We start from the raw sequence: 25,821 nt of genomic DNA, 5'->3' as shown, positions 1-25,821 counted from the left end.
TTGAAATTTTCAGGTAAGTAATAGGTAAACAAGAATCATGCAGTTGTCTTTCAATTGTTTATTATTCTAAAAAGCTTTATTAAATGAAATCATATTAGAGATGATAAGCTAACTCTCAATTTAAAACTATTTTCTCTTATTGAAGAATGCCTGAATTTCTTCCTGCGTTTTGCCTTTAGTCTCCGGCAAGAGAAATAATCCAAACAAAGTTCCAAAGACACAAAAACCACCAAACATCCAAAACGCTCCGGCGCTGGTGAGAGCTTCTTGAATATTGACAAACGATTTGGTTACAACAAACGCCAGAAACCAATTCGTAAAAACAGCTATAGAGGCACCAGGTCCTTTGATTTTAGATGGCAGGACTTCACCAGTCATAAGCCAGGCCACCGGTCCGGCTCCTATGCCAAAAGCAGCTATAAACAGGATCAGGCAAACCAATGGTAGCCAGCTGAGAGATTCGATGATCGCCGGATCAGTTGACGAATTCTCTTTCAGGTAAAAGAAAGTACCCAATCCAACCAGGGAAAGGCACATCACGGATTCGGAGATGACGAACAACGTTTTACGGCCTAATCGCTCGACTAGGAGAGACGAGGCGATTGTGACGACGAGCTAGTAATGCACAATTAAAATCAAAATAATTGAAAAATATTGTGATAAATGAACGATGATTATTTTTTTTATTTACTTGATCTAAATTTAGGAGAATTGCGCAGACTAGCGTATCGAGTGTAGATCCGGCGGATTCAAAAATAGCCTAGAGAGGAATATGTAAATTGATTAATAAAACATTGATGGTTAACCGACTTATTGTCATCGTATTTACCACAGCGTTGTAGACAGCAGCATTAATACCAGAAAGCTGTTGGAATATCATTAGACTAACAGCCAACAGTAAAGGTTTTATAGCCCACGGCTTGAACAAATCGGACGGGATGAATTTTTCCGCGAGTTCCGCGTTCAACCGAGCTTCCATTTGCATAATTTCGGGAGCAATATTGTAGTCGGGCCCTCTCAACCATTTGAGTGCCTTTTCAGCATCAGACGGACGCCCTTATACGTCAACGAAGTAGTATATATCCATCAATAGCATACAATTGTCTAGCAAATAATGAACAACACCTGTTTTAATCAAGTGGTATGGTGATTCAGGGACGAAGAGCATGGCAACAAAAAGTAGTATAGGATCTATGGCTGCAATGCCGGATATAAGGCGCCAATTCAACCAGCCCGTGAGGCTGGTTACCAAAATTCCAGCACACAGCAGCGAAGAAAAACACATGCCAAGAAGTCCTCTTAGAGAGGGCATAGAAATTTCACCTGTTTTTCCAAATTGAGAATAAATCGTAAGATACTTGGAAACGTGACGAGTTTTAACATTCGTATGTAGAAACTTTTACCTAAATAACTGGGCGAAACCACTGAACAAATTCCTCCAGCAAGGCCACCAAGAACACGACCGGTGTATAGCATAGCTATAAACGATAAAGATAAGTAAGAATTTTTGAAAAATGAAGGCAACACAATGGAGCTTGTGAATATTCAAACATTTCTGAAAGTCTATCATTTTGGTTGCGCATTAGAGAATAAAATACAAACTGCCTTAATTAACAGTTGCACTTCATTTTGTTCAGAGCATTTTCTCCATTGAAACACCCGAAATCGAATGGAGGGTTATTACGATGAATTTCAAGAAGAAATCTAACCAGGATTCACTGCAAATGTTATTAGCATCCAAGCAACAAAGTAAGGCAGGGACATGACCATGAGGATAGATCTCCGTCCGAACTTGTCCATCAAAATTCCTCCGGTAAGAGCACCGAATAGAGCTCCCAAGTTGGACAACGAGCCAACCCATGACATTTGATTATCATCCAGCGTTATGCCCGCTATCCACATGCTATCCCCATCACCAGATTCGGTAGAATTCGACTGAAGTTGGGGCTGAACAGGGGAAGACCAACCGATGATAGTCCCTAAAATGAAGGCACCCATGCTGGCTGTAAGAAACGGGGATGAAACGTTTATTTATACATTCACTGAAGCCAGGAAAATCCGTCTTCTCATATGCTGTTGTTTTATCTTACCTGCTAATGCAGCTTTAATTTGGGGTCCTTTTGAAGCAAACTTGTAATCAATTTTGGAGTTGACACCTGATCCCGACTGCAAATGGGAAGAATCGTTCGTCCTTACATCGTCATATTCCATGTCTAGTTTCGTCATTTTCAGTTCTAAATAAATCAGATTGTAAGGAATAGGTCTTAGCATGTAATCCTTGCAACACAGTTAAAGCCATTTTTACAGTAGGTAACGTGAAAGCGCAAGGATAAGCGAATCGGAAAGAGGCTCTTTGTCCTTATTTGCAGCCATTTTTTTGCAGAAGGCTCACATGAAAGCATCGATATCAGGTTCCTTTGGTATTTCAGTACATTACCTCTTTCAAAACTTTGATTTTTTTCGGAAGTTGGTTTTAGAAGCAGTGGTCTTCGTGCTTTCAAATTCGGATGCGATACACTATCAAAATCACAACGTTGAGATAAAACTACGGAAATAATCAACACTTGCCCTGTGCTATTCCGTAAACATGTTTGCGTTCAATTTGTTTTTTGATAATCTTTGTCAATTACAGTACACAAGTCTTTTTTTTTTGTTGTTGTTGCTGTATTTAAGTAGCTCACCGGTGAGATCACAAATCTGTAAGACAATTGGGGTTTTCACAATGGCGCTGTGAAAGGTAATACAGTCTTCTACCTCACATTTTATGTCAACTGATAATATACACTTAGCATTTTTGATAAGCACACTTTTGGACCATGGATTTTCCAAATCACGTGCAGTCATTTGAGAGCCATTATTTAGATTTTCCTTTTTTATAAAAAAAATTGAATATTTACGGGAAAACTTATATGCAATTTTGAGTGTAATAAGTGGTGTTTTTGAATGGATTCCAAGACATACCGATTTTGGCCGATTTTGGCAAAAATGAGAAGGGTATAGCCTTCCTACTTTTTCATTTTTCACAAAAATCAAAAGTTATCTTAAATTATATTATTTTGATTCAAAATTGAGCGGCAATTACGAAAGTGAGGTTTGTTTTCACGTTGGGATCAGTTTTATATTATAATCTTAAAAAACGGATGAACAATGTTGACGCGCCAGCAGCATGTTAGTTCCGATTAATACATAAACGATAAATTTAACAGGAAAACGAACATTTTCCTCTAAATTAGCATTCGATTTTTTTTAGTAAGACATGTATTTTTTTTATTCCAAGAGATTTTTTTTACGTGAAAAAGCCTGACTTAAAACTAAGCCCGATAATATAAGCCCGAAAAAGTTGGGCTTATATTATCTACAAAATTTAAATACAAAATTTAACGTGAATTATGAAAATAAATGTTTTTTTTTTTGTGGAAACTACTAGTTTTGAGTGACCTAAATTCAAAATAATTATTAGATAAAAGTATGTCAGTTCTCCACATCGTTATACACTCCAATGGCAATCTCGCACCTATATTAACGTTACCAACTTCCCATATACTCACAAGCAATCTCTATTCAAGACTGACGGTGGCTTTCATTTTCGCACAATAAAACAAATTGGTAGAAAAATTATTTGTATTTGAAAATGATGGAGTAACGAAAACTTATGAGTCAAAGTTTCCTCTTATTGATATTTACATTTCGTTCGTTCGAAAACTAAAACAATGCGATAATTTTAAAAAAAGACAACAAGCAACAAGCAAACTCTATGTGCCTCGAACACTCGAACGTTTGAACAACATGGAATATCTTGCGTAACGAAAAATATTGCTGAAGCTATTCCATATGGCGCCGTTTAGCGTTGACTGGGTTTTCATCCACGTGAGCTCGTCTCCTCGAAAATCGCACGAGCGGATCAGAGGGATCCATGGATTCAGAAGCTTGCATTGCTGGGGTATCTTCTGGAACAGAAAATGTTTGAAGAGCTATATGTTCGTTATTAACACTGATAATTTCTTGTGGTTGTCTGATCTGATTGTTCGACAATGGGCATTGGCGAAGCGGATCATTCAGTTGAAAGCGATAGCCTTCATTTTGTTGTTTACCTACTGATTAAATGAAGAATTGGATTACAAATTTATCCCCGTCATTGTTGCAAATGTTGTGTTACCTGGGCCGGTAATCATCACTGGACGCCTGAAACTGGAGAGCAAAACATGCCGTTCCCCATGGATTCCAGTGGAAATCGAGCTGGAAAGATTAGGGCAAGAACGAGAAGAAAACTCACGAAGCATTTTGAACGTGGTCGATGATTGGCTTCTAACTATGCGCGGATGTTGTTGACTTAGAACAGTAATACCGTCCAAATTGTTGGTCGTCCCACTAGGTTCCCACGAAGACGGAATAGTCTCGGTAGAACCCAATGTGGATTCTTCTTCGGAGTGTAAGTCCTCAACTAAGTCAAGGTCCTCGCGATTCGTTTCATCTTCTCTATGGATCATGTGATAGCGACCAATTGGCGTAGCTTGGTTCATCTCTTCGGATGATTCTTCTGTGGCAAAAGTGTACGTTTGATCCGATGAGACCACTTCATTATAGGGCGGTGGAAGGTAATCGACTTCCGTTGAGCTTCTTTTTCTAGTTCCAGTGTTGGCGTTTTCCCGCGGCATGCTATAACGGTCTAAAAATGAATATTGTGCCGTCAATTTGAAATAGACGCAATCGTCACAATTTTATTACTTTTTACATAATAGGTGGTAAGAACTACCAACATAGCTGCCAATAACATAATGGCAGCGGCTAAAGTTATAAACTCGTTCCACGTCATTAAGGATGAAGGATGCGGTAGGAATTCAGCTTGTTTATCTAGTATTGGGAAACACTTGTAGGAGCGCCTTTGCCCAGTTAAATCTTCCGACTGAAATCTGTTGAAGAGTACGGATTAGTAAGGGAAAATAAACCATCGTATATTTTAGAGGTAATTACCCCCTAAGGCAACGTCCGCAATCATCCTCCGATTTGGCGCATGTGTCAACACCAGCTGCCCGATTTAAAAGACTTTGGCACGGCAAGCATATTTCACAGACGAAATGCAATTGATCGCAAAAGCTAGATTCTGGACAGTCCGAATCTAAACGGCACTAATACATAATAACAACACAGAAAACTGCATGAATCACGTTTCTAAAATTTTCTAGAGTAAAATTTACCTCGTGAGAAGTAGCAGCAGCATTGACTAAATGAGGCAAATGCACGACCAAAATCCACACCATGAAATTCATCGAATGAAAGGTACCCATGTTGTGAACGTCCTGCAAATATAGGTCAAGTAAAATATCTTAGACTTGCACGTAAGGTTCGGCACAATAACTCAAAATTTCACGAAAAAACACTTATTCCCCAGAGCAATAAGAAATCATGTATATCTCTACCCCAATGTAGTACTGAGCATTGAAGTGGAACCAGTTAATTGCTATGACTTGTATGGAACAAGAGATACATTTTTTTTCGGGCGAATGTGTACCAATTTTGGAAACAAATTTCGGGAGACTCCAGACGATCATAACAAAACATTTTAGGATAACTGCAAAGAAACAAATAAATACAAAAGTTTTTAAGTTTTGGGAGAGGGCAGTGATGATGACCTTTTCATGTGGGCCAGATTTATCTTACTTTAGTCAAGTTGCGTCGATGCGACCGTGAGCGTTCGAGGATTTAAGCCACTAAGTAGTCGGTGTTTGAATTTTGTTTGTTAATTGCTTTTCACATTGCTGTGTTTTTTTAACATTTAAAAATAGAACTTTTCTTAATTCCTGTTGCATGTTGATAAACATTCGCTAGGAATATTGTTTATGGTAACACACTTCCGAGTGAATACAAAGGGCTACTCAAACAATTCAAACAAGACGCAAGTCCCTCCAGTGCTCCCATCAGCCGAACGTCTTTTGGTATGGCTTCTTTGGGGACTCTCTTCGGGACCTTTCCATCTTGAATCACTCTTTTCCTTCCACGGAACAAAGAAAAATTAAAAAAAAATAAAGAAAGTTGTCCGTTGATTCAACAGGTTGCGATATAATGCGAAGTTAAGTTATAAGGAAAAGGAATAACAAATACACTTACACTTGTAACACTTGCACATAAAATTCTTAATGATGTATAATGTTGCACGTTTGATAACACGATCAGTAAAATATAAAAGTTTCATGAATGCTTTTGCTAAAAACAATATTTTTACAATGACGAATAAACGATTGAGGAAGAAAAACGGTAACTTAAACAAATACTACTGTTAATTTTAAAGGCTTAAAATACATATGAATATGTAAATAGCAGACAAATGTAATTCGCTTACCTTTTCAATGATGAAAACGTATAAAACACAAATTACAAACGGTGTATGCTAGTTTATCTGCCTGTAGTTCTTAGTCGAATGAGCAAACTGAATACGCTCTTGAAGGGGGAGCCATTGGCAACTCCACTTCCCTCAACCTATTTTGCATTGGCAAGTCCAGACTTGATCAGTTTTGTTTGTGGACTCATTTTTCTACCCCTCCCCCCCCTCCATCGTCGGGTCCTAGTGCCTGTTTTTAAAGTGTTGGCTGAACAAAGAAGCTAGCAGTAAAACCACTTTTTCCTTTCTTCGGGGTTGTTCCGATTTTCATGGTCGAAATTGGAAAAAAAAAAGAATTTATTGCTTATTAACAGCTGTGCTGTAGCGCCATATTTAAAAAAAAGGGCCGTTTCGGAATGTACTCTTGTTTTGCTCGTTGCGGATTGCTCTGTAAAGCATCTTCCCGTGTGGGAAGACTGACTATGAAATTAAGACAATAAAAATATAAGGAACTCAAAGGCGTTTGTACCCACAATGATTATATTTATCTAAGTTAAGCATAAAAATACAAGTGAGTTTGAATAAAAGACATAAGAAAGTTATACTGTAAAAAGGGGAACTGAAAGTGTAATGGGACAACCGTAATATAAGCTTACCGCAGTAGTACGAGCGGAATACGAGCGTAGACACAGAAGAAGACGAGGTGTAACACAACTCGTCGATACGTTGATAGAAGAAGATACAAATAATTGAATACTGAGTTAAAACACGAAAACACAGATCAATTCTCTAACACAATAATAAGAATTGGAGAAGGTACTAGGTGAATTGGAGCCTGACTGCTAGGATCAGATACACGTCGGTAACTGACTTTCTTCATGTCTTCAGTTCACCAAGAAACCTCGCATATTGGGCAATTGGTTAATTGCTGCGCAATTACTTACCACCAATCGAAGATGTTTACTATGGCGTGATAATGGTGCGATGATGAGCGTCGCGCGAACCGCCAATCAAAAATGTTATTATAAGTGGCGTGATGCCGATGACACTTGATGCGACAGCTAGCAGGTGTTCATTTAGGTCACGGTGCTGCGTACGTTATGATGCAATAGTATAATTGTGCAATTCATATGTTTATATATATATAGTTAATAATGATACATAGAAAAGGATATCGGGTAAAAACGTATATTGGCTTCGTTACACTACACATCAGTCCTCTTTGTTTATGCTGCACAATACTGTAATTATTTTTGCATACAGTTGTTACTGTTGGTAGAACGAGATAACAATTTTTTAGTATAATGTTGTTCAAAATGCCATATCCTTTTAAAATTCCACATAAAGTCAAAATTAAGCTTGAAATGGGAGTAGCTGAACCACCTTAACGGATTTCCGCCTGGTGTCTGCTGTAGGAGCGTTTTATTGAAGTGAAGCAAATTCATCGTGAGAGACTAATGTTATCAAGGAATGCATTTTCCCGAAACTTCTTTAGTTATTAAAACAAACAGACCAGCTCTGGTCGCTACGTGAAGACTATTTTCAGTCATAGCGACAATGTGAGAGAAACAAGAAGAGACGAAAATGTTTTTGGAAACGATAGGACATTGCCCACAGTCTGTTTCTTGCCAAAAAAGTACACATATTTACGTGGACGCAATAAACATATATTTAAAACTCAAATTCAAATATAGTCAGGTTACAAAATAGGTAAGCCAGCATATTAACAGGCTGATATAATTTTAGTATACATACTGATATAGTAATGGATTATTTTTACATAGTTTTACTTGGCGATGGCGTTACCGGTCAAAGACAGATTAATTCAGTGCCCACAGCAAGACAAAAGGGACATCCAGGGAAATAGCAAATATTTTTAAATCAAAAACCTTTTGGCTGAAAAATGCAAGCAATTTTTGTTGTTATTAACACCCAAACCACAAAAATTATAGTCTTTAAAAACAAAATTAAATTAAAGCCTAGGAGAGTTGATTTTCAATACTCCTTAGTATGGTAGGTATGACAACGAGATCTTCGAGACGGGCAGAGATCAAAATTTCTTCATGGCGATTAAAGTGGTATATTACTGGTAAGTTTCAGTAAGATTGAGTGACGGTTGGGCTCTAGTGCGAAAGGGAACATTCCCCACCACAATTTCAAGTGGCACCACTAACTTTGGTGCAAGTGCTTCAGAGTCTATCAATCGGAACTGAAACGAATAAAACTATGAGTTACTCAACACAAGACCACAACGTTCTAGACACATTTTACCTCAATTTTGTAGGAGACGTCAATAATATCGCAAAAATGCAAATAGGATGGTGTCATTGTAGGGACGACGATTGAGAACACTTGCGGTGCTTCTTGGAACACTCTTCCTCGCCGTTTCTGTTCACACAAGACGCGTTCGTAGGTTTTGGATTTGTTGTGGGTATGAAAATCCACGCTCTTAATGACAACGGAGATTGAAAACAAAATTGAAATGTTAATGATAATAACGACACATAAATAAAAACTACCTCAATGAGAAAAACCGTTGCACCAAGCAATGTAGTCATGCTTTGGTTGTCTACATCTGCATGCAAGAAAATGGTTTCACCTGCGACATAGCCTGTACGGTCTACATACAGTTTTACCGTTATAAGTCCAGACCGGCAGCAAAACCAACGAAAAACGGGCTTGGTTTTTATTGCTTGTGTTGGTAACTATCAATAAAATTTAAAAGGTAGTGTTTTAAAAAATATGTTGACATATCATGCAAAACAAAATTTACTGCTGCTTTTGGTATTGCATTTAAGTCAACAATGGTTTTGACCGTAAAAGCGAGCACATATTCGTAATTTGGTTTCCATGACGGCTTCAAAACTCCCTGCATGAAAAATGTTATTCTTTATGGTATTTTTGAAATATTACAGAATACAATTTAAATAGTAAACTAACAGTGAATGGAATGTAGCAGGTTTCTCGATTTGCTTGGCGTGAAGACCTTTTCAAAACTACTTTGATCGAGTACTTGACATGGCCATAGCCAAATTTCTCCAACATCTCAGTTTGAAATGATGAGGGAATTTTTGTTGGAAGTAGAAAAGCAAATGGAAATTGGTGAACCCCACTGACAAGCTCAAATGTTTCTCTACCTGTAAATAAAATAATTAGTGTATAGAAGATAACAGAAGTGTTTTACTCATTCTATTTTATATTATTGGAAATATTTATTATTACTAAATTAGCACCTTCATTGTTAATTAGAGGAATTTTCAGGTCTAGATAAGTTTCTTCAGCTGAATAGTATGTCTCGCTACTTAATTCATTGAAACAGAATTTTGCATAGCCTTGACATTCCAGGTATATTCCTAGCAAAGTTAAAAGAAATGTAACAATGAATGGAATTTAAAATGATATAATTCAAAACCTTTCAGTATTTTGCTGTTAACATTTGAGATGTGAACTACTCCAGACACTTCTTCTCCAGGGAAGTAAATTCCAGCAGGATCATCTAATTCTATCGTAAGACTTTCTATACCCATAATGCAGCTATAGAACCATAACTAAAAATCATTGCAAGCCAACTTTGCGCAGATTTTTTTTACACAAACAACATATTTGTGGAACCTTCGTTAACAACTACCAGTTGGCGTCCGTACCTTTAATGATAACAGCTGGTCGCAAGTTTATAATAAAAATAAGAAGCGCCAGTTTCGGCTGTTGGATTAATAGTTTAAATACCTATGGCTGCTCTAATGACAGAAATAAATTTATATCTCAGCAAATCTAAGAGTAATTCAATATCTCCGTAAACGTTAGTACACTTTCATAAACATACGTACATAATTCGAAAATCCTGCAATTCCATAAGAAAGGAAATTATATCTTCATTTAATTAAAAACACAGATTCCCCCTAGAGTATAACGCATTAGCCACCAAAACCACAGCAGACGCTCGGCTGATGCCATCTGGTGGCAAAAATAACAACTGACCCATAATATGCGGGATCAGGTAACGTTGTCTACGTCTTTAAAAAAATCCCCTAAACCCCATTCCGCCATAGCAGGTACAGTTCCGCGTTACGAAAACTCCTTCACCGCGAGAAGTGTGGAATGGACGATTACTAGGAAAGGATTGTACGGTTGGTGCAGTGGTTGGAGTGGCAACATGATAGCTAGTGCTAGTCACATGCCACCTAGTGACGGTCGCAAACCTTTTTATCGATTTGAACTCTGTAAATTATAACAAACTTTATACCTAAGGAACCAAAAACTAAGATTATTTAGCCGAGGGAGATTTTTTATATCTTCTTTTTTATAAATTTTTAATCTTCCTTTAAGAATAGGTTTAGTAATTTTACTGTTAAACCTAAAAAATGTTGAGGAAAACCGAGGAGAAGCTACCGGTCTTACGGCGGGACACTTCCATTCACGATCCGGGATTAGACCACGCAATTTTTTTATAGTGGCTTTTTTCGCGTGTAATTGTTTTTCTTGCACAAAGAACTTCTATTCTAAAGATGCTAAAAGAAGTAAAGAATAAAGTTCATTTGTTAAAATTGACAATTTAGTTTATTTTGTTTACTAACTTTAACATTAAACGTCGGCTAGTGCCATAAAGAACTGTAGCGTTTTACATCACCTATAGCACGGTATAAAAGACTTAATAAAACAATTTGTGTTTGGTAACGGTGTTGGTTCGCTAGCGCCGTTACTGCGTATATAAGCCTTACTAATGAATGTTTATCTAATTGCAGGTATGGATCTAATGGCGGAAGGAAGCTGCAAGGGTTGCGACGGATCGAATAACGGTGGATTGGTGCAGTGGTTGGAGTGGTAGCATGTGCATGTGGTGTTACAAAAAAAAATTCTGTAGCATTGGGGTTGTCGGTAGACCGCGTTTCGTGCGCCGCTCAATGGGTACGCCGACGTAATAAGATTACGTCAGCATGCACCTACCACATGTGACTCCAAACCACGAACGAAGCACACGATCATGCCTCCAATGCTGAGACCGCACTCCATGCTCGTTGGATTCGCATCCTACAGAATCACCGTCCTGGCAAGGTTAGTATTAAAAGAAAGGTAAAAAAAATAATATTAAGTGGCTTGACCACTTGAGGAGTTCCTTAAGTGATCAAGTCACTTAATTTTTAAGTTAACTAACCAAAGTTAGTTAACTTCCGCCTCGGCCTACGGGCCGAGAAGGAGCACGGGCATGGCCTCGGGGGTAGTTCCCGAAGGCGCTCAACCGCGAATACTTTTTAAGCTGATTCTAGTTTAAATACAGTAAATATTTTCCTCCAAAATTGTTCGTATACTATCTTCGTTCACCCGCATAAAGCAGCAGATCTTCTGATGCTGAAATCGTTTCTCTTTTTGAATAAACGCTTAAATATTTTCTTTTACATTCTATTGTTTATTGGACATACTTCTTAACATTACAGAAAGCCATGTTTAATTAATAGGTTAAAGAGAGATTAATCAGATATGGACGGGGAGTAATTATAGGAAGTGCGGAACTCATTAAATAGGGGGAGGTGTTGCATCGCTGAAAACGACATCGCTGAAAGTGCAGGTGTAGGTGCCGCAGATGCAGGATAGCCCATTGCAGCAGATGCCGTAGGGGCCAACGGTGCGGAATGCTCGTTAATGCGGGCAAAGATGCCGGTGGTAAGGGATAGCCCATCGGTGATTGTATAGACGCAAAAGGTGCAGAGTAGCCCATTTGAGAAGGTGTAGCCATAGGAGGTGCAGCATAACTCATCGGTGCGGATGGGAGTGACAAAGGAATCGGGGAAGCGACCATCGGGGCAGACGCTGAGGCAGGAGCTGTGGTGTAACCCATTGGCATTTGCATAGTTGTTGGAGGTGAAGGATAACTCATCGCTGCCGATGTACTGATAGTGGACATAGTGGATGGAGTTGCAAGATAGCCCATTGGTGCAGCAGCCATAACTGGGGGTGAAGGATAGACTGCGGGTGCTGCCGTAGTTGATGGAAGTGTAGCATATCCCATCGGTGTAGGTGTGGCTGCCGAAGGTGCGGGATAGCCTGTTGGTGCCGGCGTAGCAGAGTAGCTCATTGATACTGGTGAAAGTGCCATAGGTGCAGCCGGAAGTGCCATTGGTGCGGGATAACCCATAGTTACGGGTGCTGACGGTGCTGGTGTAGATGCTGAAATTGTAGGATAGCCCATTGGCGAAGACAGAGCTGCCGGGGGTGCAGGATATCCCATTGGAGTGGGTGAAGGCAAGGAAGGTGCTTCCTCGCGCTACGGTTAAGGTACGCTTGTTGGCGTACTAGAAATAGGATAACTCATTGGCACAGGGGCAAGTGTGGTAGCAGTGGAATACATTGGCATTGCAGGAACAGGTGCCATAGGAGCAGGGTAAGCCATGGTTCCTGCAGAGGGGTAGGTCATCGACGGCGAAGAAGGTGCTGGGAAACCCATTAGAGCGGCGGCAGCATTCGTTACGGTACCAAATGCCTGGAGTGGAGCTGTTTTTGGAGTTCATAGTGCGAATCACAAAATAAAACGTTAGTTTTAAATCATTAAGCTTGGGAATGAATGGCTAGATGAGACATTTCTATAAACGGTGAAAAATGATACCTTGAGGATTGCAATTGCCGAGTATGGCGCACAGCTGGCTTGGTTGAGGAAGCATTGTTTGTCTACCCCTTGTGTCTTCAGCAGTGTTGAGGCGGGAAATAGGCGAGTTTTCTTCTTCCAGTGTTTCCGTTAAAGGAGCAAAACTATCATCACCACTTTCTTTAAACTGAGCTCGAACTGAACACAATGCTACCAAAAAAATTACAGTGAACCTGTAAGGGAGAACAACAATCCAATTACTCAAAATAACATTTAAATTCACATTAAATAAGAAAGTTAAATTACGTTTGTTGTTTCATCCTGGAGAAGAGTTTGATTTTTTGCCGTTCTGCTGTTGCTGAGCTCAACTCGGTGAGTGATAGCAAAAATCATATTACCAGGCATTTATACACCTTCCAGAGCAAACGGTAAAAACCCTGCCAAAGGTTGCAATAATTACCTTTAATCAAATGGAAAGTAATAGCTGAACTGGTTCTAGGAAATCACTTATGGATCTCACTAGGCACTAGCGTGATCTTCTGAATGATCTTCCATGCAAACCCCAATAGCGCGAGGAGAATAATCACAATTCGCAGTAGCTTCCCAAGCAATTAATTCTTATTCTCATGGGTCTAGATTAAAATGACATTATGTACTCGTTAACTAATGATATCGCACCTAAGCCTTTAGAATCGAAGTTCCTTGCTTGAAAAGTTTTCGGCTGATGTTATGAAGCCACGGATGAAAAGTTTAAGCAAAATTCAGGTAAAACGTTGGCTTGTCGTGAGAATTTTTTTTTCATGTTTATAAGCAATTTTCTCATTTATACAAAGAAGAGTGGAACAAATCGGATAGATTGAAATTAACGAAAGACTATGGTTCAAATGCTAGTTAGCTTTATGGACTGCGTTTTCCTTTCAAGTAAATGTGTACTAACCAGCTAGTTCATAATACGCAAATTAAGCTGATGGTAATTAAGCAAAGGTGTAATGAAAAATTTTTAGTAGGTACAAACAGTATGTTTTGGGTTGCTGAAATAGCAAGCCAATTTGGCAACTGACTCGTAGGATTGGCACCAGCATTCCATCCTGTTAAAACATTTACAATTATTAGTTGGTATCCATCAAGTGCAAGTATACAGTAATAGAGGCTTATGATCTTTGCAACTGTTTAGCTCTCTCAGCTTTGTTGGACATTTTGGCAATATGAAGGGCATACCTGTAGGACGGAAATTTATCCACACCATTGCTGCACGTAAATATGTTCCGACATCGAGGACATGTTATTATAATATTAGATGAAGACAATGACTATTATAGCACAAAACATTAATAAACTTTAACATTGATTGAAAATAAAATTTTACCTTCTGTTGGTAAGCCGGGTTTCGGGTAATTAGTACTTCAATCACTTAAACATTCGTAAAGTTTCACACCATATTAACAAGTTGTCAACATTACTCAGTTCACATACGGAATTTACTGCAGCTTAAGGTAAAAAATTTGAAATAGAGAAGGAAATGGAGAAGAGCACGCTTCTTCCAAGTTGCAACCCTCGATAAACTTCAGTTTGCAGGCAAAGAAAATTCTAAAAAGCATATCCACACAATCCCAAGTACATAACAAACCTAAACATTAACTTTAAAGAAAACTCAAAGCTGAAAATAATTTTTGCGCGTGTCGAGATTCGAACTGTAGACATAGCAGATCGCCTGGACAAGTGTCATGTGTTATCATCTACCTAAACGCGTTTTTAGTTGAAATCCTTAATCACATTATTTCGCTACGTTGCTTAATTTTACGCATTGCTTTTTAATTGTTTAAATTTATCTTAAAGGTCGGTAATTTGGCAAAAGTTGATCATCGACCGTAGACTCGCGCCCCAAGTTCAGGTTCCATGTTCCATGTTTCCATGTACAATACTTCAATCCCTCTAAGCCTCATCTAGGGTCACTGATGATCAACAGACGCCATAACCACTAGGCTATCGACGCCTCAATTATGTTGATTTTGAAAAATGTTTTATGTTACCTCCACCATACATGCTTTCTACTTAAGCACAAGAAGAGATGATAATATTAGTTTCCTGAGTGCTTACTTTTCTTAAAAATGAAAAAACTTGTTCTTTTTTGTTGTTTTAAAAAAATCTAATTACATTTTAGTTTTTTGTTTTGTTAATATTACAGAACTAACTTTAATTTTTGTTCGATGCATTTCATCTGTTCCTCTGAAATGAGCTTTCCTTTTTTGTACAGCTTTTGTTTTTGTTGGAAGAAGGTAAAAGAACATGGCTACAAGGGAGGAAGCTACATGCTACAGGCTTGGAAGAAGGAGGGTACAACATGGCTTTGGAAAAAAATGATAAAAGTTGCTCGTTACCTTTTCCTCTCGGTAAAACTAAGCCGAACCGCTCAAGGTGGCGAGGGCATCAACTTGCCATGCTCCTACATTTGCTGGACATCCGTATTTACTGAATCTATAACTGTTACGATGTTCGAAAGTCAGACGTCTAAGCAATAGCCCTTGTTATTTTGAATGTTACATTGATTATATGAACAGCGAATGAATTTTCTCTCACATGGCTTGGCTCTCACTATTCTTGTCCCAGAAGGCTTCAATACATCTAACTAGAAACAAACGACCAGCCAGATATCACTCGACACAATACGTCTACTGCATAAGAATTTTCACACACAGTTTCTAGTTATGTTTCATTTTCTGTTTACACAACCTTGATCTTTATTCTTAGCACTTTTGTTTTAATGGACATATCTCACTTATCATTGCCAATTCGACCAAGAAACGAAAATTTACATTTCCTCGAGTGCATACGTTCTCCTAGATCAAATTGTAAAATTTTGTGAGCTAGATAATTTGCCAATTGCTTTTACAGAAGTTTAAGTTTGTTTCACAATAATGTAATACTTAGTACGCAGCTCTAAACTTCACCCTTTTCGAGCATAATGGATACTGATTCACCAATGCACTCATCTCTATAAAACAAACGCTAGGTTTCAAAACTTCTTGAAAAATAAAAAATCACACAGATTTAACTTTAGCAGTTTAAAATTATTACCTTAGATTGTTAAATATTTTATTCGTTGATGAATAAATGTTTTCTTACCGATACGAAAGAAATAATAAAATATTAAACGTTGTCATGGCTTTGAACGACATTTTCAGTCCATTTCAGTCGTGAGTTTCACACGTGGTCTTGTTTGAAAGGTTGGCGATCAAGGGTTAATGCACGCTCTAAGATGGCTGTAAGCCTTTCGTCTCATTTAATGAATTTCAATGACGACACCGTGTACGACAAGCAAGTTGCCCAAATGGATGAGATTGAAGATCTGAGTACATGCTCAGTCTGTTTTTCAGAGTATAACAGTGATAAGCGAATCGCCAAGTTTCTCCCTTGTTTCCATACATTTTGCCTGGAGTGCCTTAGGGTAAACATTTTACAATTAATTTCAACATAAGTGGTATTTTTCAACACTTTCTTGTTAATGTTCTATTTTTAATAGTCACTGTCTTCATCCACTGTTATAATAACATGTCCTCTTTGTCGGAACACATTTACATGCAACAACGGTGTTGATAATCTTCCATCTAACATGTATGCCCTCCATATTGCCAAAATGTCCAACAAAGCTGAGAGAGCTAAACAGTTGCAAAGATCGTAAGCCACTCTTACTTTATGCTTGCACTTGATGGATACCAACTAATAATTGTAAATGTTTTAACAGGTTGGAATGCTGGTGCCTGTCCTGTGAGTCAGTTGCCAAATTGGCTTGCTATTTCAGTAACCCGAAACATACTCTTGTAACCATAAGAGGTAGCACTCTCAAAGAAGCAGAAGATCTTCAAAAGTTGGTAAAAGATATCCCATTGAAAAAGTCATTGGCTATTAAAAAGCATAAACAAGTGCAAGCCCATCTGAACTCCTTAATGGAATCACTGAAGCAAGTTGAAGATGGACTAAAAGATCAGCTAATGAAAAATGATCTTCATCTAGCAGGAATAATGTCTTTAGATGACAATCTTGCTTTTGCGCAAGATAAGAAAGATATGACTGTCGCAGCTGTTAGGGAAACTGTCAACAAGATTGCTTTCCAGTGCGACGAATCGTTGGCCGAAGTGGCAAATATTGCCGAATATTACGAATCACAGAAAAGGATTAGAATCCTTTTAAATCTTCGAAATTCAGACAATCAAGTCATCCCAACGTTTTCTTTATTCGAAGATGGTTTTTACAGCAACTGGTCAACAGCGGAAAACTTGTCTACCACAGATCGAAATCTTATGCTTGTATCGCATCTGGTCTTCACAATCTTGAAGCGATGGAAGATTGCTTTGAAGGTCCAATTACCTCCGAGTTCTATGTTTACAGCAGGCAGCCTGTCTTCTATCGAAAACCGACATCCTCCACCACAGCTTCCCACTGTAATCGCACCTTCCACATCTTCCAGCGTCCCGTCAACTACGATGTCCCCTAGTGTTGTCGAGCAACCACTGAATAAACCTTCAAGTGCATGGGGCCCAGCTCCCACGCTGAGCTACTCGCAAGTGCTCAATTTGCCAAAACCCTTGCAGCCTCCGAAACCAGTTTCACAAGCTAGCAGTGAATTACCTAGTTTCACCTTCCGGTTTGGCCAAAAAGGAAACAGCAAATTCAACCTCTCCAGCAAATTTCTCGGCGAAGTCCTGGTGAAAATAAGGCTTTCATCACACGTTACGTTCATGCAAGAATTAATTTACTTTTGCCGTAAGCCAAGAGAAATGTCAAGACGTATCATTAAGGTATGTGAAGGGTTAGTATTGCATTTACGAATTTTCTAATTTTTTATACGAGTTTAATTCGTAGGCTTCTCCTGGGATGTTCATCACTGTCCAAGCCGAGAATCCACTGATGCTTGAGGCAATGCCAGCTATGCATTCCCTGGGCACATGGGAGAGCCAGGAACGAACAAAGGATGCCTGGGACGTTGGCATAAACTCGGTCTTAGATGCGGACGGCCAGGTCGTTGCCTGGAAACTAATCTTTCTTCTAGAAAAATTTAAACCCAACAACATGGAGGTGGCCATGCTTTTTGGAAAAGTTCTGGATGGCAAAGAAATTTTACAGCAGATGGCTTCAAGAACCAAACAGGATCGTTTCAACCTGCAAGTTACCGTTAAAACAGTTTAAGCTTTATGTTTTCTTAACTAGTGGTAGTAACATCTCACACATTTATTTCCGTTATTTTGTCAAACCCAGAAAGAAAGCAGTTAAAATCCTTAACTGTATTTCTTTATTATGGAGATGTTATGTTGTACCAACCTGCTAGATGCGGTTTTCTCTTTCGGTTTTTCTTTTACGTTACCGTTTCGGCCCGTCTTTTACACGTATATATTTAAAGCTTATCGATCAAACCCCTTCCCTCTCCACGTCGGATACTATGCGCTTTACAGCGATCCACGGATAACAGTGTCGACAAAATTTCACGTGTGCGTTTTGAAAAGACCGGCTCAGTTGAATAAACAGTTCAAAAGTTAGATTTGAATACTTCATTGTGTTTTAGTAATGTACAATTTCACAATTTAAGGTTTTTCCAACTTATAAATTGTTCTTAAAAATTGCAATTAAAAACTGACGTTCATCCGTCTTAATATGAAGTTTTCAGTGTTAAGGAAATGTACATCAAAATAAGCTTGTCGGAAAGATTAGCCACGATTTATTTAAAATGATTACGTTTTTGTAGACAATCAGATGACATCAGGATGACAAAAAAAAATTTTTAATGAATGACAAAAAATTTTTTTAAATGAATGACAAAAAAAAACTACCTAATTCCCAATCTATTGATCATTTGATACGTCACACAGTGGGAGGGCACTGCCAATTCAGTTACGAAATTAGAGAAAAGATAGTTTAGGTTTTAGTGCTACAAACGACGAGCGATGGTAAACGTATAACTTAATCATTTAAATGTGTGAAAACCCCACAGCAACAAAGCACTCGTACGATTCATGGCCATTTACTCAATTCTATAGAAGATTTAGTCCTAACGTTCACCAATTAGAGGATACATACAAACTCACATACATAATAAAATAGCCTAACGATGATGGGCAGTTACATTGTTGAATTATGAAGGCCTAGGGGACGAGACACATGGCTGTAGACGGTAATTCAAGAACGAAATCAAGATTTATTTCTGGAGATGGAAAAAGAAACGGAAAAATGAATGAAGCAAAACATATCACGCCACAACGTAGAAGTGTAACGTCCCACTTCGTGACATGAAACCAGCTTGACATCTTATTTCCTACCCTGCCCAATTAACCAACAGCAAATTCATTATGAATATTCAGAGCAAGTCCCTAATAACGCCATAGAAAAAAAAAAAAGTTGAGGAAAAAATAAAAATAAACGGATTTGCTTTAAAGTTACTATGACCTTACAGACTAGAAGACAAAAAAAAAATAAATAATAATAAAAAAAAAACGAATATAGCCCCTTATTTAGCGGATAAGCCTAAATGGAGAAAGGAAATTTTTTTATATTTAATGATTTCCCTATGCCCAACCCGTATAACGCGCAACAACAAATCACGACCCTGGAATTCAATATTATAGAAAAAAAAATTGTTCGCGCCTCATCTGAAATTGGTGTGGAGTTCGGTTGACTCAATTATCAATTAATGGTCTTTATTTTTTTTTTTTTAAGCATCAAGTTATTATTTTAAAAACGACTTCCCTCACGCACGGACGCATTCCGAAAAAAAGTGATGAGCATTGCGTGCAGATATCACAGACTTATTTCCCTTTTTTAAAAAAGCAAACAATTCCCCCTAGAGAAAATTTCAAAGTGGAACGCTAATAGTCATGAACTTTGTTTTACTTGGGTATCAATCGGAGGAACAAACCATTGAAATCGAACAAAAAGACAACGGGGCGCGAACGACGCTACTGTTTTGGCGTTTAAGTACATCGAAAACGCTTTGAATTGACGGGGCAAAAATTACCGAAAGCCCTCCCCCCTCCCCCCCCCTTCCCTCTCCTATTTTTAATCGGATGGCGCTGGAGGCGAGTGGTACGAAGTTTAAACAAACAATGTAGGATTACAAACTAATACGAACGTACACCTAGGCCTTCTTACGAAATCTTTCGTCTGACAAGGTTGGATGCAAAAAGCAAAGAACCATTACAATAGCATAACAGAAAATGATTGGCCAAGGCCTCGAGGCCGACAAATCAAAATGACGTTTGCCGATACGGATTCGGGCCACAAAACAAAAATCAAGCATACAAATAAATCTAACTTGGACGCATTAAACCTTCATACTATCTGCAATCCCGGACAATGGTTCTTGACCACATCCCAAAGAGATATTTTCATACCTAATTTCTTAAAAGAATAAAGGAGTACATCATCTATGCTAAGAGAGCTTCGGAAAAGCTTGAAAAGAGAAAAAGAAAGATAAAGGGGAAAAAGGAGGGAAAAAAAAAGAGAAAACGAAGGAGAGAAATCAACACGTGTTACGAGAAATCAAGAATAACTTCATCATGGTTTTACATGACGAACTCCGGTAGGGAAATCAGCCGCAAAAATCTATTACATTTTTGGCCTGAACGGAAAACGCTAAACACTGTTTCCCTTTGTTTCTTTGTTTTCTTTCGTTTTTTTTTTTCCTTTTTGTTTAGTTTTTTTTTTTGTTATTATAATTTTTTTTTAATGATTTTTTTATCTTTCTTTTTTCGTTTGCGTGATCTCTCGTTTCCTGTGTAACGGATATCAGCGCCGCCAATCATGTGTGACGGAAGTAGTCGGCTGCCGCACTATCAGACACCATATTGCTGAGACATCCTTTCGCGAAGTGGCGGCGGAAATTGATCCGTGAAACGTTTCCAGCCCTCCTCACCAACTTGACTTTTGAAGCCTTGGAGAATCTTAATGTAGTAGAAACAAAATATTAACATCAACCTTAAGTGCTATTTATTTTTCAACTTACTTTGACAAATTGCTCCTTGAGGTCTGGTCGTGGACTGACCCATGAAGCAACCGCGTCGCAGAAGAAGATGAAATCGTGCACAATGCCGCCAGGATTAACAGCTATCATGTTACACATCCCACGAAAGGCAGAATCCTTCTCTTCATTGTCTCGGATGTTTCGAAGCGACATACACCTTAAAAAATCAATAAAAATAAAGGTAAATGACAAACAACTCCGCAGCGAAGACGCCTAGACTTTCGGAAATTGAGATGGGACTATTAGATGATTATCACAACAGAGTTCGCGATTAAGGATTGCAAACAAGTCTCAAAATAATAACAACCACGATAATAAAACAATTTAATCAAAGTAAAAAGAAAAAATTAGCAAAAGAAACCGACCATCGTTGGGCGAACTGTTGCAAATGAGGAGCCACGTCGTGGGGACACACAAAGCCCAGACGACCTAAGGTAATGGCTATTGGTGTGATTGTGTGGGAAACGGCAGATTATCGGCGCCAGTAGGTAGAGGTAAGGTAAGGTTTCAAACGGGACGAATCCAAATAGGGAAATGAGGAGAAGACAAAAGAAAGACGCACAAATAAAAAAAAGTATTCGGACAGGAAATATGCACTCAAAATAACAAACAAACCAATAGCGTTAAAAAAATCAAAACTTCAGAAGCTTCAGGTAACTTAGGTTTGGAATTCAACAAGAAAAACTTAATTGAAAATCACCTTACGTACAAGTGTCTGTTACAAGATTGAACTCTCGTTGAAAAAAAAATTGATTAAAATTAGACCACGGCAATTCAAATGAAATGACAAAATGTTAAACACCTTACATAACAACTAATCTCATTTTTCACAGATAAATTCTTGGTTTCGACACTAGATTCTAAGAAGTGGTACAATTGTCTCTTACCTGTATTTTCCAACAAAGTTTTTGGCGTGTTAGGTCGATTAATGATGGCAATCAGCTGATTCAAAAATAGTGGAATATAATTGTGCATCTCGTTTCCTAAAATAACAAAAAACATTGTTAACGCTTGAAGCTAATCAAGAAAGAATATCGTACAATTAGGAGATTTTAAATTACCGAGTTTTACTGCTATTTCGCCTATAGCCCAAGTAGCGTTATTACAAACTGAGATGAATTCAGGATTCAAATTTTGTCCAAGAATGGGCAGGAATTCGGCTACTCAAAAAAAAAAAAAAATTGTGATATCTTTATCTCAATAAATGTTGCTCAATTTTTTACATACGTAAACAAGAAAGAACGTGTTGAAAACAAGCTTTTGTCAAGTCACCCAACAAGGCAAATGACGATTGACGAACTTCAGGCATCGGATCCTTGTGGTGTGTGAATAAATGTTTTCAGTTTTTTTTATATATGTATAAAGAAAATTAGTAAAACACACCTGCATGCTCTGATAGAGAAGTTGCATAATATTAGAAGCGACTATAAGACGTTCAATATGGCCGCCTAATCCTTCTGTTAGTCCGGACAAGAGATCAAGGGCTACAATCATGAAGTCCTTGTCAGGCGCTTCAAACTGATCGGGCTGCTGCATACTAGCCTGTTTAAATACAAAAAAATTAATAAATAAAGGTAGCAATATTACTTGAGAATTATTGATGGAAGAGAAAATTTGCTGAGACTAAGTCACACATACAATGTGCTGATTTAGTGTCTGCTCCACTAAAGAGATGCAGCGGCGAAATACTGGTTCGCAGTAGGGGAGAAAACCAGACTGCAAGGCTGTTGCCACACTGGATAAACACTATGAAGAGACAGAAAAAGTAGAGATTTCCAGCTAGAACAACATCAAATAGCAAAACGGTACTTCAAGTAACGGGAACAGATCTTTGTCTTCATCTTTGAGCACATTCCATTTAGTGATTAACGGTGGCATCAGTAGGTTTATGTAGTCAGGCTTGTTTAGATGATGGCCCACCGAATCGGCCAGCGTACCGATTGCGTCGTAAAGAATCAACAAGTTCTTATGCTGATATTTGCTAAAGGCGTACACTAGTGTCTCCAAAATGAAACCCAAATAGGGCACCAATTCTGTGCATGCCTCTTCCTCAAGAGTGGCAAAAGCTGAACAAGCGGCTTCTTGAACTCGCTTGTTGCCATCTAAGATCCGTTTTAGCAACTATTGAATAATATTTAAAAATTTGAAAGATAAAACTAAGAGAAATTTTTTTATATGTTATAAACCTCAGTCATTAGTGGTTTCAAATACTGATCATGAGGTTGGCCTACTACCCAATGAGCGTAGCGACTGAGTGTCCAGCATGTGATAGCTCGTACTAAAGCCTTTTTCTCCGACAAACAGTTGATCAAGAATGGAACCAACTCAGGTAAGTGAGCTACCATTCCTGTCATGCAACCTACAAAGGTAGATAATGTCGTTAACAACAAGCCAATCATAATCATAATCATAATCATAATCATAATAATAATAATAATAAAAATAAAAATAAATACCTTCAGCAATCGCTCCAAGTGCCAAAATTCCAGACTCTTTTATCTCCCAATCCGCATGGAAAAGCGTCTCCTTCAGAATTGGTAAAAGAACAGGTAGCAAATCGTCTTTAAAAACGTTTGCTAAAACGTCAAGTGCGGCGGCACTGCATTTTCCTTTAAACATGATAGATTAATAGTTAGAATACATTTTTCAGATGACAGGAAAAACGACATGGTAAACGCTGTTTTACTAAGGTTCCAGTCCGAGAGTGCGCTGTCCGAGTCCATGCCGTCATCTTCGTCACCTTCTTCGAGATCTTCTTCATCTTCAGGAATTTCCCCGTCAGCATTGGCAGGACGACCGCTTTCGGCTCCATCGCGATGAAGAGTGTGGGTTCGAGATTTATGGAAACGCGGCCGAATATCCTGCTCCCGATCAGGTATCATTTCGTCTTCTTCTACATCTCCCTAACAAAGCAAGTACATATTTAGCGAAAGTGGCCCTAAGCGTTCTTATCCGAGGATTTTGAACAAACCTTGAGGAGGATAATGTCGATTTCCGAGTATCTCATCCCTTTAACCAAAACTGGGACCAACTTGGCAAGGTGAGGGCTAAGAACTTCTTTACAAATGGGCTGGTCTGCCAGCGAAAGCCAAAATTCGCAAGCCTCTAAGGCAACCGTTTCATTTCCATCTTGTGTCCTACCTAGCATGTACTGGTAGAAGTCAAAAGGTAAAATGCGATTAACTAAATGTTCGTGACTGAAGGTGTCATTCAATAAAATAAAGGGAGAGAACTGCTGATACCTCAATTATATTATGCATGTGAGGAACTAGCCGATCCATTCGTACATCGAGAAGCATAACTAATGCTCGGCAAACATTTTTACGAACTTCCGCGTCATCATCAGCAGCCAAATGCATCAAGCCCTTTAAGTAAAAAGAAATAAAAATAATACAGTTAAAATGCTCATGACGAATCCCATGTCTAATATAACTGTATTACCTGCAGAAATGCATCTATATGGATCATTAAAGCTTGCGTCCTACTCATGATGAACTGATTCACACAGGCCAAGGCATGTGATCTGATTTGAGGTTGATTTATTGGTAAATTATCATTGGTTAAAGATATGTATATGATATATATTGATATGATTACCTGATTTTTGAACTACTATGTTGGAAAAACTGAAGAAACTTGGGGATCAAAATATTTAATGGCCTGTTTAATGCATCACTGTCAAGAATCTCAGATGAATCCTCACAGATTTTTTGAAGAGCTCCAAATGAACCCTCACAAACATTGTAATCCTGGAAGAAGAATGATATCCAAAAGTGAAAAAAATACAACTTTCTTAAGACTTTCATGTACTAGATAAGCAATGAACAAAAAAAAAATTGATAATTAAAATAAAACAAGTTTACATACCTGTGAGTCTAGCATTTGGCAAAGCTTAGGCAACAACTCTGGCCAGTTGGCCAATTCTCCTCTTGAAGAGATGGTAGTGATGAGGATACCAACTGTTGCCCGTATAAGAGGAGAAGGATCTCCAATAGCAGAAAGACATTCACTACGTATGAAATCTGCTACTGGAGCAGGAAACTTGTGAAAATGAGCTCGAACATTGTTCTTCAAGATCAAGCCACTCAGAGATCTGGTAGGTTCATCTACGTAAAAATTTATCAATATATAGTTATTTAAGTGCCAATGGAAATGAACATTATTAGAGCAATTATTGTATCACCTTCTGATGTAAGCTTAGTCAATACAAAAATCAAGTAGTTGTTGAAATCTGGATATTTATTAAGTTCTTCCAATTTCTGCGAAAGATAAAAAGATCAATAAACACTGGTCATAACAACCACCATGCAACCATGTTGAAACAAACTGTGACCGGGTGGTCCCGCTTCCCTCCCAAAATTGTACTTATTTCATGTAGAGACGAGTTCCATAATTAAAAGCCATGAATACAATACCTGTTGAACTGCACGCTGGGTAGCATTATCGGGTGATTGGGATTCTTTTAGTAACTGTAAGATTTGACACAGGCCATCTTCTTGTGGCGACCAAGTTTCGGCCATGTTGAACATTAACCAAGACTCATGAAATCATAGCTAATGCCTACTAGATAGCAAAAGCCTGTCCATCCCCTGTCCTACAATACCAAGCATTCTATCCCTAGTTCCACACAGCGCCTCAAAGTTGCCCTCCGCATGGGCTATAGTGTCACCTAGCGGAAAAGATAAACACGAACCTCACAAATGAAATGAAAGAAGGTAGGTGGTAGTTTATCCTCACGGGGACGTTTTTTAATATTACCGTTTTTGAAAACCAATCATATATTAGGTAGTTAAAAATACAGGTTAAGTCTGTACAAAACTACATTAATGAAATAATAATAATTTTTAGCATGTATTTTACGGGAAAAAAATACAGTATGGAATTTATCAATAAAAGATGAGTATTATACAAATAATCGCT

The 25,821-nt window shown here is 38.2% G+C and overlaps 6 protein-coding genes and 1 long non-coding RNA gene across 10 annotated transcripts; 1 reads left to right on the top strand and 6 right to left on the bottom strand.

Moving 5' to 3' along the window:
• Window positions 1-76: 76 nt before the first annotated feature.
• Window positions 77-2,715, bottom strand: LOC130688839 (facilitated trehalose transporter Tret1-2 homolog). Of its 2 annotated transcripts, XM_059496767.1 has the most exons (9): window positions 2,438-2,715; window positions 2,306-2,387; window positions 2,091-2,234; window positions 1,710-2,003; window positions 1,404-1,478; window positions 1,126-1,323; window positions 830-1,056; window positions 692-760; window positions 80-615 (listed from the first exon to the last, which is right to left on the bottom strand). In XM_059496767.1, the coding sequence occupies exons 3-9, from the start codon at window positions 2,224-2,226 to the stop codon at window positions 127-129; spliced, it is 1,488 nt and encodes a 495-aa protein (XP_059352750.1). In that variant the 5' UTR covers window positions 2,227-2,234; window positions 2,306-2,387; window positions 2,438-2,715; the 3' UTR covers window positions 80-126. The 2 variants fall into 2 exon arrangements, with proteins under 2 accessions (XP_057367827.1, XP_059352750.1); XM_057511844.2 differs by lacking the exon at window positions 2,306-2,387 and having other exon boundaries at window positions 77-615; window positions 2,438-2,581.
• Window positions 2,716-3,603: 888 nt separating this feature from the next.
• LOC130688841 (uncharacterized) lies at window positions 3,604-7,185 on the bottom strand. Of its 3 annotated transcripts, none has more exons than XM_057511845.2 (9): window positions 6,973-7,185; window positions 6,338-6,796; window positions 5,659-5,989; window positions 5,418-5,569; window positions 5,196-5,297; window positions 4,972-5,126; window positions 4,726-4,910; window positions 4,157-4,666; window positions 3,604-4,094 (listed from the first exon to the last, which is right to left on the bottom strand). In XM_057511845.2, the coding sequence occupies exons 4-9, from the start codon at window positions 5,547-5,549 to the stop codon at window positions 3,823-3,825; spliced, it is 1,356 nt and encodes a 451-aa protein (XP_057367828.1). In that variant the 5' UTR covers window positions 5,550-5,569; window positions 5,659-5,989; window positions 6,338-6,796; window positions 6,973-7,185; the 3' UTR covers window positions 3,604-3,822. The 3 variants fall into 3 exon arrangements, with proteins under 3 accessions (XP_057367828.1, XP_057367830.1, XP_057367829.1); XM_057511847.2 differs by having other exon boundaries at window positions 3,604-4,091; XM_057511846.2 differs by having other exon boundaries at window positions 5,659-5,983.
• A 776-nt stretch (window positions 7,186-7,961) lies between these two features.
• LOC130688844 (arrestin domain-containing protein 17-like) lies at window positions 7,962-9,976 on the bottom strand. Its single transcript, XM_057511852.2, has 7 exons — window positions 9,729-9,976; window positions 9,550-9,669; window positions 9,257-9,453; window positions 9,090-9,185; window positions 8,836-9,021; window positions 8,588-8,764; window positions 7,962-8,525 (listed from the first exon to the last, which is right to left on the bottom strand). Exons 1-7 carry the CDS (start codon window positions 9,841-9,843, stop codon window positions 8,400-8,402), a joined length of 1,017 nt encoding a protein of 338 aa, XP_057367835.1. The 5' UTR covers window positions 9,844-9,976; the 3' UTR covers window positions 7,962-8,399.
• Window positions 9,977-11,762: 1,786 nt separating this feature from the next.
• On the bottom strand, window positions 11,763-12,969 carry LOC132088289 (nascent polypeptide-associated complex subunit alpha, muscle-specific form-like). The gene is made up of 3 exons (XM_059496854.1): window positions 12,915-12,969; window positions 12,630-12,802; window positions 11,763-12,575 (listed from the first exon to the last, which is right to left on the bottom strand). Exons 1-3 carry the CDS (start codon window positions 12,967-12,969, stop codon window positions 11,763-11,765), a joined length of 1,041 nt encoding a protein of 346 aa, XP_059352837.1.
• A 1,017-nt stretch (window positions 12,970-13,986) lies between these two features.
• LOC130688846 (uncharacterized) lies at window positions 13,987-15,763 on the bottom strand. The gene is made up of 3 exons (XR_009000560.2): window positions 15,272-15,763; window positions 14,260-14,303; window positions 13,987-14,203 (listed from the first exon to the last, which is right to left on the bottom strand). It is a non-coding gene; the product is annotated as an uncharacterized LOC130688846 (long non-coding RNA).
• A 329-nt stretch (window positions 15,764-16,092) lies between these two features.
• On the top strand, window positions 16,093-18,424 carry LOC130688837 (E3 ubiquitin-protein ligase TRIM32-like). The gene is made up of 4 exons (XM_057511841.2): window positions 16,093-16,338; window positions 16,414-16,568; window positions 16,636-17,689; window positions 17,754-18,424. The coding sequence occupies exons 1-4, from the start codon at window positions 16,150-16,152 to the stop codon at window positions 18,075-18,077; spliced, it is 1,722 nt and encodes a 573-aa protein (XP_057367824.1). The 5' UTR covers window positions 16,093-16,149; the 3' UTR covers window positions 18,078-18,424.
• Window positions 18,425-18,712: 288 nt separating this feature from the next.
• Window positions 18,713-25,503, bottom strand: LOC130688845 (transportin-1-like). The gene is made up of 19 exons (XM_057511853.2): window positions 25,317-25,503; window positions 25,085-25,160; window positions 24,769-25,007; window positions 24,499-24,650; window positions 24,343-24,424; window positions 24,144-24,266; window positions 23,873-24,052; window positions 23,588-23,804; window positions 23,358-23,510; window positions 23,088-23,260; window positions 22,711-23,022; window positions 22,540-22,647; window positions 22,285-22,443; window positions 22,129-22,216; window positions 21,963-22,061; window positions 21,789-21,884; window positions 21,267-21,342; window positions 20,884-21,058; window positions 18,713-20,821 (listed from the first exon to the last, which is right to left on the bottom strand). The coding sequence occupies exons 1-19, from the start codon at window positions 25,428-25,430 to the stop codon at window positions 20,714-20,716; spliced, it is 2,730 nt and encodes a 909-aa protein (XP_057367836.1). The 5' UTR covers window positions 25,431-25,503; the 3' UTR covers window positions 18,713-20,713.
• Window positions 25,504-25,821: the final 318 nt, after the last annotated feature.

The sequence above is a fragment of the Daphnia carinata genome, chromosome 9 (assembly GCF_022539665.2).
Source record: "Daphnia carinata strain CSIRO-1 chromosome 9, CSIRO_AGI_Dcar_HiC_V3, whole genome shotgun sequence".
NCBI classification, from domain to species: Eukaryota; Metazoa; Arthropoda; class Branchiopoda; order Diplostraca; family Daphniidae; genus Daphnia; species Daphnia carinata.
Note: the sequence above shows the minus strand (reverse complement) of the source record. Positions and strands in the feature narration are given on the sequence as shown.